General features: G+C 40.7%; 1 protein-coding gene across 9 annotated transcripts in view; it reads left to right on the plus strand.

Moving 5' to 3' along the window:
* The window catches only part of PKNOX2 (PBX/knotted 1 homeobox 2), a 429286-nt gene that overhangs the window by 329078 nt on the left and 86730 nt on the right, over nt 1-13478 (plus strand). For all 9 annotated transcript variants that reach the window (XM_056794565.1, XM_056794564.1, XM_056794566.1 and 6 more), the window contains one exon: nt 13209-13348. In XM_056794565.1, the coding sequence (XP_056650543.1) occupies nt 13209-13348 (140 nt within the window). The remainder of the gene's footprint in view (nt 1-13208; nt 13349-13478) is intronic.

Below are 13478 nucleotides of genomic sequence, written 5' to 3' on the forward strand. Positions count from 1 at the left end.
CTAAGGGCTAGCATAATCTATTCAAATGCACAGGAGGATCTCACTTTAGAAAATTAGGAATCCGAATTAAAATATTCCCAAGCCCCGACCTTCCTTATAGTAAATTAGAATTTTTTTCAAGAGACATTCTTTCTTAGCAATTTCATTTTTGAAGTTTGGGGAATAAAATTATTAAATGGAGGGGTTTTTTTCTTCCCTTCTTTTTAGCAAAAAAGCATTAATGGCAACATCCATCCTATTTGGGACTATGCCAACTGATGAGATGGCAAAGTGGTTTTCTCCTATGATTTCAGAGATTTCTGGCAGGTTGCCTTCATTCTAACTCTGGGAACTTGTTCTTAGTTGCATGGACTGGGCCACTGGGTTTACTGAACAACAGAAAGGAAATGTGGATAAAGAAAGGGCAACTGCAACAATGTCCTCTGACCCTTTAGTCTGGGCAACAACATCTTCTGTTAGAGGTGCCCAAGTTAAACTCAACACATGGTCAGTTTAGCTTCGACTTCAGCTGCCAAGAGTGCAATTAGAGATCCTTTCGAACTGAAATATTTCCTCAATCTCTGGCTTGCTTTTTCTTGACCTACAACATGCAAATGGAATTTTGAAGCTCTCAGCAGGTACCCTCGATAGTCTGGCAATTGTCTCAATGTAAAGACATCCCCTATAAGGGACATGTGTGTGGTTCATCTATCCACCCAGTTCATCCTGGCTATTTGCCACTTGGTAGATTATAACTTTTCCTCTTTGAGCTCTTTGCTTCCAGTATCAGTGGATCAGCCTTTAAGACCACTGCCAAAGATGTCTTCCCTTCTTGGTGCTTTGACCATTCTATATCCCCTTCTTTAAGGTCCAAATAGATTTGTTTTGTACCATAGCATCTTTCAGGCCTCAGAATGAGGGTTCTGATTTTGGTTTTCTCTTTACTGAATAACTTCCATTTCCTCCAGGGGCCATTTTCTTACTTGTAGAAGAGTTCCCACAGACACCCTACACCAAGATAAATTCAAAATGGGTGAATGACTTAAACATAAAGAAGGAAACCATAAGTAAATTGGGTAAACCCAGAATAGTATACATGTCAGACCTTTGGGAGGGGAAAGACTTTAAAACCAAGCAAGACATAGAAAGAATCACAAAATGTAAAATAAATAATTTCGACTACATCAAATTAAAAGGCTTTTGTACAAACAAAACCAATGTAACTAAAATCAGAAGGAAAACAACAAATTGGGAAAAAATCTTCAAAGAAACCTCTGACAAAGGTTTAATTACTCAAATTTATAAAGAGCTAAATCAATTGTACAAAAAATCAAGCCATTCCCCAATTGATAAATGGGCAAGGGACATGGATAGGCAGTTTTCAGAAAAAGAAATCAAAACTATTAATAAGCACATGAAGAAGTGTTCTAAATCTCTCATAATCAGAGAGATGCAAATCAAAACAACTCTGAGGTATCACCTCACACCTAGCAGATTGGCTAACATGACAGCTATGGAAAGTAATGAATGCTGGAGGGGATGTGGCAAAGTGGGGACACTAATTCATTGCTGGTGGAGTTGTGAACTGATCCAACCATTTTGGAGGGCAATTTGGAACTATGCCCAAAGGGCGATAAAAGAATGTCTACCCTTTGATCCAGCCATAGCACTGCTGGGTCTGTACCCCAAAGAGATAATGGACAAAAAGACTTGTACAAAAATATTCATAGCTGCGCTCTTTGTGGTGGCCAAAAATTGGAAAACGAGGGGATGCCCATCAATTGGGGAATGGCTGAACAAATTGTGGTATATGTTGGTGATGGAATACTATTGTGCAAAAAGGAATAATAAAGTGGAGGAATTCCATGGAGACTGGAAGGACCTCCAGGAAGTGATGCAGAGCGAGAGGAGCAGAACCAGGAGAACATTGTACACAGAGACTAATACACTGTGGTATAATCGAACGTAATGGACTTCTCCATTAGTGGCAGTGTAATGTCCCTGAACAATCTGCAGGGATCTAGGAGAAAGAATGTTATCCATAAGCAGAGGACAAACTGAGGGAGTAGAAACACCGAGGAAAAGCAACTGCCTGACTTCAATGGCTGAGGGGACATGACAGAGGAGAGACTCTAAACAAACACTCTAATGCAAATACTAACAACATGGCAATGGGTTCGAACACGTCGGCTACGGGGGGGGGGGGGGGGGGGGGGGGGGGGGGGAAGGGAGGAAAAGAAAATGATCTTTGTCTTTAATGAATAATGCATGGAAATGATCAAATAAAATACTATTTTTAAAAAAAAGAAATGAAAAAAAAAAGAAGAGTTCACACAACCCAGCCCAGGACCCTTTCCTCTAGTGCCATACTTGGCACAGAGGTAGGTGCTTAATAAATGCTTATTGACTGAATGACTTTCAGGAAATTCTGCTCTATATCTGCATTCTTTAATTTGTTCCACTTCTGCTTCTGAAATTCATTATATAGAAGAAAGAGAACTGAACGGGGGGATTGGGTTCTGATTCTAGTTCTAACATTCAATGAGTGTGTTTCCCAAACTGCTCTCCAGAGGCAACATGGAAGGATACTGGATCTCAAGAGGCCTTGGGTTTGAAACCTAGTTCTTCCATTTATAGTACTTCTGTGGGACTTGGGTAAATTACTTAATCTTTTGGAGGCAATTGGAGGAGATTTGGTAGTCTGAGGTTCCTTCCTCCTCTGAATCAATGTATCTGTAGAGCCTTACCTTCATTTTAGAATCAATATTATGTATTGGTTCCGAGTCAGAAGAGGACTAGGCAGTGGGGTTGTGACTTGCCCAGGGTCACATGGCAAATAGGTGTCTGAGGTCAAATTTGAACCCAGGACCTTCCCTGTCAGCTCTCAACCTACTGAGACAACTAGCCATTCCCTAAGCATCCTCTTTTATATCACTCAAGTGACTTCTGAATGCCTACTTCCTCCAGAAATTCTTCCCACATTAAATGGAAGAAAGAAGAAAAGTTCTCTAGTCTTACTGTGTCTACCATGGAATTCCTATTGCCCCTATGCACACAGACTATTCCACAAATTCTCTTTGACTTTTATACAATTTGGCTATAATAGTAAGAATAGCTAGCATTTATGTAGCACTTTTGTGTTGGCAAAGAGTTATACTTGTTATCTCACTTTATTCTCAAAACAGTTCTGTGAAGTAGGTGCTATTATTACCCCTATTTTACAGCTGAGGAAACTGAGAAGTTGTGACTCTCCTTGGGTCACACTAATAGGTGTCTAAATCCAGATTCAAACTCAGGTCTTCCTGACCCCAAATTCTACATTCTATCTTCTGGACCACCTAAAGCTGCCAAGCTAAATACTTAATCTGGTATATTTGTGTAGTTTTTAGGCTTCAATTCTCTGTACATTTTTGATGTGTCTATAAGGCTAGAAATGATCCTTAGATAATTTTTTGCATAACTCATTAGACACAGCCCCACACAAAACTGGGAACTTAAGAAAGGCTTTTGTAAAAGGAATCACAGAATGTTAACTTTGGAAAGGGCGTTAGAGATTTTATATTCCTTTCGGTAGAAGTAGGAAAGTGAGACTCATCATGGTGATGCAACTTATCTAAGATAACAGTTAGCAGCAAAATCAGTAAGGATAGAAAAATCCAGATCTCCTGAGTCTCAGACCAATGCTTTTTGCCCTGTTTATCCCTGCCTGCCTCCATGCTGCCTTTTAAATATAACAGGTAGTTAGAGACACAAAAGCCTATACATATACTCAGTCGGAATTTGCCTGCTGGATGATAAAAAGATTTCCATATCCTTGTTATGGACCAAAGCTTTCCCTACTACCCCATGAAGCATGGAAGGAACTGTAGCAACTCCAGCACATAGGAAATATTCCCAGAAGGCAATCTGAGATTTGATGGCTGGTCTGGGTAGGAGAAATGTTCTTTCTGTACCTTTCCAAGTTGAAGAGGGAGTTGGAGGGTCCCGAGTCCTTGCATGCTCTGCTTAGGGGTCTATTATCCTAATGGCTTCTCCCTTCTGCTTTGGGAAGTTTGTTCTATTCTACTGTACTGAATTTATGGTAGGGAAGCTCCAGGGGAAAGGAGGGAGCCCACTGAGAGGCACCTAGGCATGGCTCTTTTGGTGTTTTCTTGTTGCCTCTCCCTCCTCTCAACCCATCCCTTTCTGGCCAGGCTGGATGGACTGTATTGGGAAGCTGGACTAGGCTTTGATCAGTCATTAGAATCCCCATGCTGGTTTCATTAACTCAGAGGCAGGAGGGGGCAGCTGGGGCCCCTGGCTGTGAATGGCCTCCATCCAGGCCATGCAGCTGTGACGGGCAGCGCTGGGTTCAGATGTTTTCACACTTGCTTTACATTCCTCTCATCTCTTTAAAGGCTGCAGAGCCCCCTGCCTTCCAGGCTGCTGGTGAAATACTCACTTTGCAGCAATGGAGTGAATTCAGCCAATTTCAAAGTTCCCCTGAGCCTTTTCTGTGGCTGTGATTGACAGTTCCCTATGGCCCCAGGGGCAACACCCCAGGGACCCTGTTTAGGGACTTACCTTCTCTCTCTTTGACATATCAACACTGACTTTTCTCTTCTGTTTTTTTCCCCTTTTCTTTCTTTCTTTTTTTCCCCTGTCTGGTATTTCTTCTCTTTGTGCAGAGCCCTATCTCTATCTTGCCTATAGCTGTATGTTTTTTAAAAATGGAACTAGGTCCCTGACTTGGCTCTCTTAGCTGCCTGACCATCCTGTGATAGTATTGGCTGAAGAAGATTCAGATACCTCAACAGTAGACTTAACGTGTGAGCTCTTTATGACCCTTGACTAGTATCTAGTCAACAAATCTACTTTTAAATAAGTGGGGAACTTCAATTGTTGAATGTTCCTCTCATTCCTTTTCCTTAAATATAAATTTATCCTTAACTAGACCCCAAATCCTATGGTCATGCATTTATAGTCTATTCTTTAATAAGCCATGAAAATAAGCATGAGTCCATATGGATAAAGCTTAAAAATTACTCTGAATGGACCTAATAAAAATCATGCCGAGTCTCATGAGAAATTTCCTGAGTTGTTCTTTCCCTTTGGTCTTCATGGGCAGGGTGGGAATAAGGGCAAGGTGTCAGCCATAGGCAGATTCTAGTGTTCTGGAAGCAGAAATGAAGGGGAGAAAAAAGAAGCAGAAGTATGATGGCAATTTGCAAATTTCATTCTAGCTTTACTATTGGATTCTACGTAGTATTAAATGCAATTGTTTTTATTTCTCTGCACTTCAGTTTCTTTGTCTTTAAAATACAGCAAAATATTGTCCGTCTGCCTCACAGGCTTTTTGTGGGAGTCAATAATATTGTAAAGATAAATAACTTTGAAAGATTTAGGAGCTCTGAACACCACGTGACCAATCACAAATCTAAGGGACTCATGATGAAGCATATTCTCTACCTCTATCTCCAGATAGAGAGCTAGTGATTCAGAAGGCAGATTTTTTATTCTCTTACCTTTTGACTTAGAATCAATATTATATATTAGTTCTGAGGCAGAAGGGCTGTAAGGGTTAGGCAATGAGGGTTAAATGACTTGCTCAGGGTCACACAGCAAAATGCAAATTGAAACCTATTTTCTTTTTCTCCATTTTTTCTTTTATTTTGGAAAGTGGAATTTGCTTGACTTATACATGTTCAGAACACAGTTTGTTTTCTTGCCTTATCTACACAAGGGAGAGAATTTAGAAGTAAAAATAAAATAAAATTGAACTTTTAAAAATTGACCATAAAGTTTCTATCTGAAGATATCTAGCGATAAGAAATCCAATACTTCTCAAGGCAACCCATTCCACTTTTGGACAGCTCTAATTTTTAGAAAGCTTTTCTTTATGTCCAGCCTAAATCTCCTTCTTTGCAGCCTGTATCCACAGTTTCTAGTTCTACTATCTTGGGCCAGGCAGAACAAATCTAATTCCTCTTCCATGTGATACTCTTTCAAAGTCAGGAAGATGGGTATCATAACCCACTTTGTATTTCCCTTCTCCAATATAAATATCCCCTATTCCTTAGATTATTCCTTGAATACAAATCTTTCAGTGTCCTTCTCTTTGTTCAATCTTCAGTTCCCGACGGTGTAGTCAGGAACATCACATTAGAACCACCTGACCTCTATCCCTAAGGAGGACATCCTGTTGACTGCCAGCTGTCCCATGAAAATCTGCTTAAACAGACTTCCCCCAGGTCCTCGAAATTCCCTCTGGCTGCCAGAAAGCCTGGTCTCTTCCTAGTTTACCCAGAAATTGTAGAGTTTGCTTGTAATCCTGAGCCCAAGATGTGTTGGCTATTTTTGACATGAAGTTAGCATCCCAGGGTTATATTCATCAGATGTTCAGAAAAAGAAAGGCAATCTTTCTTCATCTGTGTGAGAGCTCCCATGTTTCTCAAAGTTACCTGGATCCCTAGAATTCCCAGTATCAGGTAATTCTCCAGAACTGGGCAACTGGACTGCCTCTGCTTCCCATAGGAGAGAGATCCCAGGGTTCCTGTAGAAGTGCCTTAATATCATTAGTAGTAGAGAGGAAGACTGTCAAGGAGCTTAGACACATCTACCTTCAACTTACTGTGGTGGCCTCCATAATTGCAACCAGTGTAAGCCAGCAGTGATACCTTATAGCCTTAGAGACCAAAACAGCTTCCTCCAGCCACAGGTTTGGGTGTGAGAAATTTGGGGGAATCCTAGATTGTTCTAAAAGGGATCCATAGGCTTTGCCTGACTGTGAGAGGCATCCATGATAAATCAGGTCAACAAGAATTTAAGCTTTTACTATGTGTACTAGAAATACTAAGGAAGTAAAAAAAAATGTATAGTCCCTGTTCTTGAGAGTTCTAATAGGGACATCAGCATGTAAACTGTAGAAAAAAAGATATATATTTCACTGAGACTTAGGCAGAGATAAGAAGGAAGAACATTCTAGTTATGGAAGACAGCCAATAACCAAAGTTCAGAGTTAGAAGAGGGAGTATTTTCCTCAAGGAATGGTAAGTATGCCTTTGTCATTAGATCACAGAGTAAGTGGAGAAGCATAAGGTTTGAGAAAGGAAGCATAAGGTGTGGAAAGGTAGCAGAGGTAAGATTATAAAAGTCAAACCTAAGATTTTATATTGATCCTAGAGGTAATAGGGAGCCACTAGAGTTTATTGAATAAAAAAGGGATGACATGGTCTAATTAGCACTTTTGGAAGATGAATTTGAAAGCTGGGTGAAAGATGGATTAAAGTAGGGAGACACTTGAGGCAAGAAGACCAACCAGCAGCCTATCATAATGGTCTAAATTTGAAGTGATGAAGACCTGGACCAAATGTCAGAAGGGAAAGGGATTGTTTGTTAGGAAAGTGGAAATGACAGGAATTAGCCACTGATTGGACTGATGGTGAAAACAAACATTGAAGATGACCACTAGGTTATGAATCTGTATGCCCTTCTCTTGAGTAGATCTTGGTCTAATGGAAAAAACAATATGCAATTAATTATGTACAAATAATATATATATATATACACAGTATAAATGAAAATTTATCTTGAGAAATTCTCATAAATGGGGGATTTTGAAAGGCTTCTTGCAAAAGGTGAGATTTTAGCTGGAACTTAAAAGAAGCCAGGGAAAGTAGGAGATGGAGAAGAGAAGGGAAGACATTCCAGGCATGGGAACAGCCAATGAAGATTCATGGAATCAGCAGATAGATTGTCTTGTGGGAGATTATTCATTCATTCATATATAGTGGGGAGGAGAGACAGACAGACAGACACTAAACTTTAACCCAGAACTTGGGAGTAGTCTAGTACTCTTTCCACTACACAACAAGTAGAGGTGATGCAAAGTGCTGGTGGTTAGGTCATGCTTCAAATTCTTAGAGCTCTGCAAACTGGGACCTTCAAGAAAACAGGCAAAGGGCCAAAATGAAACAGAATCGATTTCTGTCTTACCTTTTAGTTCCCTTGGTGGTAGTATTTTTGTTCCTTGGTTTATTTCTAATGGGATTCTGTGTTTGGACAGATGTATGTTCTAAGACATCCATATAGCATTATATACTTTTCAAAGCACTTTTGTGTTCATAATCTCATTTGATCCTCACAGCACACCTTTGAGATAGGTACTTCTCTTTTATTAGTATTCCCATTGTACAGGTGAGTAAGCTGAGGCAATGAAGTAACATGCCTAAGATCATACAGCTGCAGAGGTGGGACCCTAGGCAATGCTCTGCCCCTGATATCAAAGACCTGGCATCTCAATTAACTTCCCTGGGCCTCAGTTCCTCATCTGTAAAATGAAGAGGTTGTACTCCTGAGACTTCTGACATCCCTTCCTACTCTAGATCTGGGATTCTAGGTCCTCACTGAGATTTAGTTTTCTCAGCTCTAAACTGAAAATAATATATTTGTACTACCTATCTCATATTGTGAGTTTCAACTGAGATATATTTATTGTGCTTTGTAATAATAAAGCATTTTATAAACATGGGTTTACATCTCTGATTTTTATAGGTTCTGTGAATTATTGGTAGTAATTTTCAAATTCCCTCTATGCACAATATACCTTCACCTTTAGCTACTCTCCCCTCTCCCACCCCCACTCTGAGGGGGCAGGGATTGAGGGAAACCCTCAAAGTCTCTGAGAAGCCAAACTGGCCCCACAAGAAAAAGAAAGCCAAACACCATTGGGCAAACATCATGGAGAAGTAAAAGCCCAGAGAGGCTCACAACTGCCAAGTGGTTGCTTTTCTGCCTCTTGGTTAGTGATTTCATTGGTATTGATGCTCCTCCACAACTTAGTAGATCATTATCATTCCTTGTTCTGGCCAAAAAAAAATCCCACAGCTCCTGGTAGCCTGTAACTCCATTCTTAATACAATATTGCCTTGGGGACTAGATGAAAGATGGGCAAGGGGAGAACAGAGGGAAGAGCCCTGGCTTAAGGAGTCAGAGAAAATGGGTCTAAATTCCACCTCTGGCACTTATGATCTGTGTTACCTTGGGCCAATCACTTGATTTCCATTTTTGTAAAGATTAAGTTTCCTTGTAATTCTAGATTTCAGATCCTAAGTGACAGCCTCAGTCTCTCAAGTTTTATGATGGAAAAGGAAAGTGTAATGCTGAAATCCTGAACCTTTGTATAATTCAACTCCTAGAAACTGAATCATATTTTAAGAGAGATAGAAAGACAAAGAATTACAGTGACTGATGGCTCAGACTATTTTCTGGAGGCCATTCCCATCCTAAAAAAGGACAACATTTTGGGTTCCTTCCTTCTCCTCTTTCCCCAACCCCTCAAAAGAACATTGGCCAATGTATCCAAAAGAGAGTTCAAAAAGAAAATGGTCAACTTTAGGAGTCAACTATCAGAACAGATGCCAGAAGCCAAGAACTCTGGTCAATTGAACCTTAGAGCCAGGAGGGTCTGTGCATGGGCCAGGAGGCTCCCTAAGGGAATGTAATAAACAAGCAGTGGGTCTTCTACACCCCTGGGAGAGGAGAAAGGGGAAGGACTGGTTGAGAAGGAAAACTAAGATGGAATCTCTGGCTCCTGCCCTACCCCCACTGTGACTTTCTGAGCCTTTCTTCTATCACTCCTCTCCTGCTCGGCCTTAATTCCCTTCCCACTCCTTTTCTCTTCTCCCCTTCCCTTCCCTTTCCTTCCCTTCCCCCCTTCTCCACCCCCAGTCTCTCACCCCCAGGCCCTGCTGACAGCTGCAGGTCATTCTCTCTGCCTTTGAGCTCCAGCTGTTGGGAAATGGAGGTTTCTGGCTATAAAAGGAAATCTATTTAGAGATAAACACTCACTCCCAAACCCTGAGGAAATGCAGAGTTTGCCGAATTGGCCCCCAGGAGCTTTATAAATTTGAGTCATCTCCCTACCCTAATTCTGCTCTCAGCCTTCCTCCCTCTCTGAGCCCCAATAACTACCTTTCAGCTGGTGCCTCTTGGGAAGCAGGAAAGTGACCAGCTTTGATTTACATTTTATTCCAAGCTTTCTTTTTTAAGCCCTGACAGGGCCTTCCAGATTCTGTGGGTGAAGGATGAATGATGGAGGAACCTCATTCAGGATCTCCCTGATATGTCTCTCCCCTAAGGTCACTTGGGGAAGGGGCAAAAAGCAAATCCTGCTTGATTGGCTTAAAAGAGGTTTTTGTGTTCCACACACTAAAGGCACCCTGTAGATACCAGGATCCTTTATTTTATGAAAAAAGAAAATTGCTGAAGTTCTGAACTTGTGCATAATTCAACCCTTAGAAATCAATTCACATTTTAAGTGGAGTTCACTTCCATAAAGCAAAAATTTCTTGTTCCTTTCCCCTAACACCCACCCCCCACACACACACACCTCTTCCATTTATGTTTTGTGAACTTGGATTTTTACACTTTGGGTTTTCTTAAGGTAGGTTATGCCTATAGTTGCCCACTCTCCTGGGATACATCACTGTTGTGTCACATGGGATGAATGAGTCCAGGCCAGTGGTTAATAAAAACTGAAGTAATTGGCTTTATTTCCCTTCAGGGGAAAGATTGGCTGATTCCCTTAACATTTTTTGCTATTTGCTATGCTGTATTCCATCCTGGCCACTGAACCTTGGACTTGCCTCTCCTCATGTAGGGCTGTCACACTGTTGTAATTGTGGGGAATGACCAGATAGTAAACCTAATGTAGGAGTAGTAGAAATAACGCCAAAGAGGCCAGAGGAGATTGTTTCCTGTTTAGAAGAAGGACTAGCACTTCCATTGGCCTTCTTGGGTTCCCTCCTCAGCTCCAATAGGCTGAACCCTATTGAGTTTTTCTTGCTTGGGGACCATGTTTTTCCCAGCAGTAGAAGCTGTGAGAGGAGCTGGAGTTTGTTTTTATTGCTGGATTTCTTGCTCAAGTGACCTCAGAAAGGAACTCAATAGGGCTTGCCACTGACCATTTGGGTTGATGCTAGCCTTTACACTCTTGATTCCAAAATGTAAGAAGTATAAAGGTGTTTTTTGAGCATGCCAGTCATGGTGGTATGAGTTAGCTATCATGTCTCCATGTTTTAGTAGTAACTGTCCATCCCAGGAAAGGGCTATGCAGTTTGCCTGACCTACAGTGACAATGATATTTGTCGTCACTCTCTTTTCCCTATTAAAAGTGATGAATATATCCCATCACCAAAGATGTGTTTTTCCTTCTACCCTTGTGTATAATATTGCTTGGGAGAGAGAATGCCATAGTGGGCAAATTTCTTTTATATTCTCATCCCCCATCCATTCTCTGTGCACTAGGAAGAGTGGATTTAGGCTCATCTCAATATGCTTCACTTCCCAGGGGAAGGCAGGAAGGGGACCACATGATTCCTTGAAATATATTTTCCTAAATCTAGAATCTATGGTATTTTTAGTAATGAGTATTTCTAATGTGTTTTAAGGCTGATGGAGCACTTTGCATAAACTAATTTATTTGATTTGATTCTCCCAACAGTCTTGTGATTATTCTAACAATTTTGCTATCATTCCTATGTTAGGGATGAGGAAACTGAGGCTGAGAAGTTCACAGATCATATATTTAGAACTAGAAGGGACCTTAGAGGCCATCTAGTCCAACCCACTCATTTTACAAATGAAAACACTGAGATTCAGGGAGAGTGACTTATCCATTGTCCCAGCTGGTCTATATCAGAGCAGAATTTGAATCTGAGTTTTTCTGACATTAAGTACAGCATTCTATTCACTGTGCCACCTCATTGTCTCACCGAGAGCTATGATTCTTGCAGATACCTTCAAATACACACTCAGAGGGATCATTTCTATAGAAAGCATGAAGCATTGGCTTGTGCTGGTTATGATCATACTAAAAAAAATGTTTATTTTCCAGTAAGATCTACATCCATTCAAATGATTCTCTATGAATTCTTCTTAAAATTGTAGAATCATTGAGGGGCAATCAAAACACTTGGAACTATTTGCTTGGACTTGAAACAAACAGTATAAATAAGTCCTAACTAAAACAGGAACTACTTCAACTTGGTTTGCTTGCTTTGAAAAGTGACCAAAGCTAAGGTCCAAAGACCTGAATGTCTCACAAGTACCTTTTATTTTTTTATTTTTTAAAACCCTTACCTTCTGTCTTGGAATCAATACTGTGTATTGGTTCCAAAGCAGAAGAGTTGTAAGGGCTAGGCAACGGGGGTTAAGTGACTTGCCCAGGGTCACACAGCTGGGACATTATTGTCTGCGGTCAAATTTGAACCCAGGACCTCCCATCTCTAGGCCTGACTCTCAATCCACTGAGCCACTCAGCTGCCCCCTCATAAGTACCTTTTAGAACAGTCCCCTACCTCCCCCACCCATGTGGCATATGTAGAAAGCTCTGAAGTTTGCAAAAATCTTTGCATAAATTAGTTTTGCATAGTTTCTGCCTCACAACAACCCTGGGATATAGACATTGTTATCAATATTTTACAGATGAGGGAACAAGCTCAGAGAGGTTCAATGACTTGTGCTTCAGGGTCACAGATTTGGTGTCAGAGGCAGATACTCCTAACTCCAGGTTGAGTTAACATTCATTAGGTTGTACCCCTAATGCCTCTCTATCTTTTGAACTGATTCCTTGCTGAATTGATTCTAATTCGCTTTATTCTTATATATATATATATATATATATATATATAGTAACTTATTGCATTACAAATCACCTTTTTTCAAATGTATTGGTGCTTTAGTTGGTTGTGGTTGTCTAAATAATTTTCCACTACCTCAAATAGGACCCATTTATCTATTCAAAGAGAGTCCTGCCTTGCTGAAAATAGATAAACTTCTGCTTGTGGGGGTGTCTGTAAACATAATAGTAGTAATTATTATAATAACTTACATTTATATAGTGCTTTGATATTTATAAAGCCCTTCACTCCCAAAAGCTTGGTGAGTTAGATGCAATAAGTTTTTATGGATGGGAAACTGAGGCTCAAGTGACTTAAAGTTTAAGTGACTTGCTCAAGGACACTCAGCTAAAAAGTGTCAGTTGAGATTTTAATGTTATTATTCTAATTACAAATCCAGTATTTTTTCCCATTGTCCTATAAGTAAAGCCTTATTTCATGTGCATATATGTCATCTCTTTTATGCAGGTCAGGATGGACATATTCCCTCCAGACTTTATCCATGAGGTGACCTGCTTCTTCAACATGTTAACTTCCTTTTTCTTCCCTTGCCATTATTTTTCTCTGTAGATGACTGCGACCGCCCAACCACCCACCAAGGCCCAGGCCGTCCATATCTCAGCACCTTCAGCTGCCGCCAGCACCCCAGTTCCCAGTGCTCCCATTGACCCCCAGGCTCAGCTGGAGGCTGACAAGCGTGCTGTATACAGGTAAGTGCAATTCTCTAAACTGTTAGTGATCCAGCTTTATCAGAAGGTCCTCAGAGATGAGAATGGAGACCATTGCTGGGACATAGCCATTGAGGGAAGGATTACATTCCCCCCCCCCCCTTTCTTTGGA

The sequence above is a fragment of the Monodelphis domestica genome, chromosome 4 (assembly GCF_027887165.1).
Source record: "Monodelphis domestica isolate mMonDom1 chromosome 4, mMonDom1.pri, whole genome shotgun sequence".
NCBI classification, from domain to species: domain Eukaryota; kingdom Metazoa; phylum Chordata; class Mammalia; order Didelphimorphia; family Didelphidae; genus Monodelphis; species Monodelphis domestica.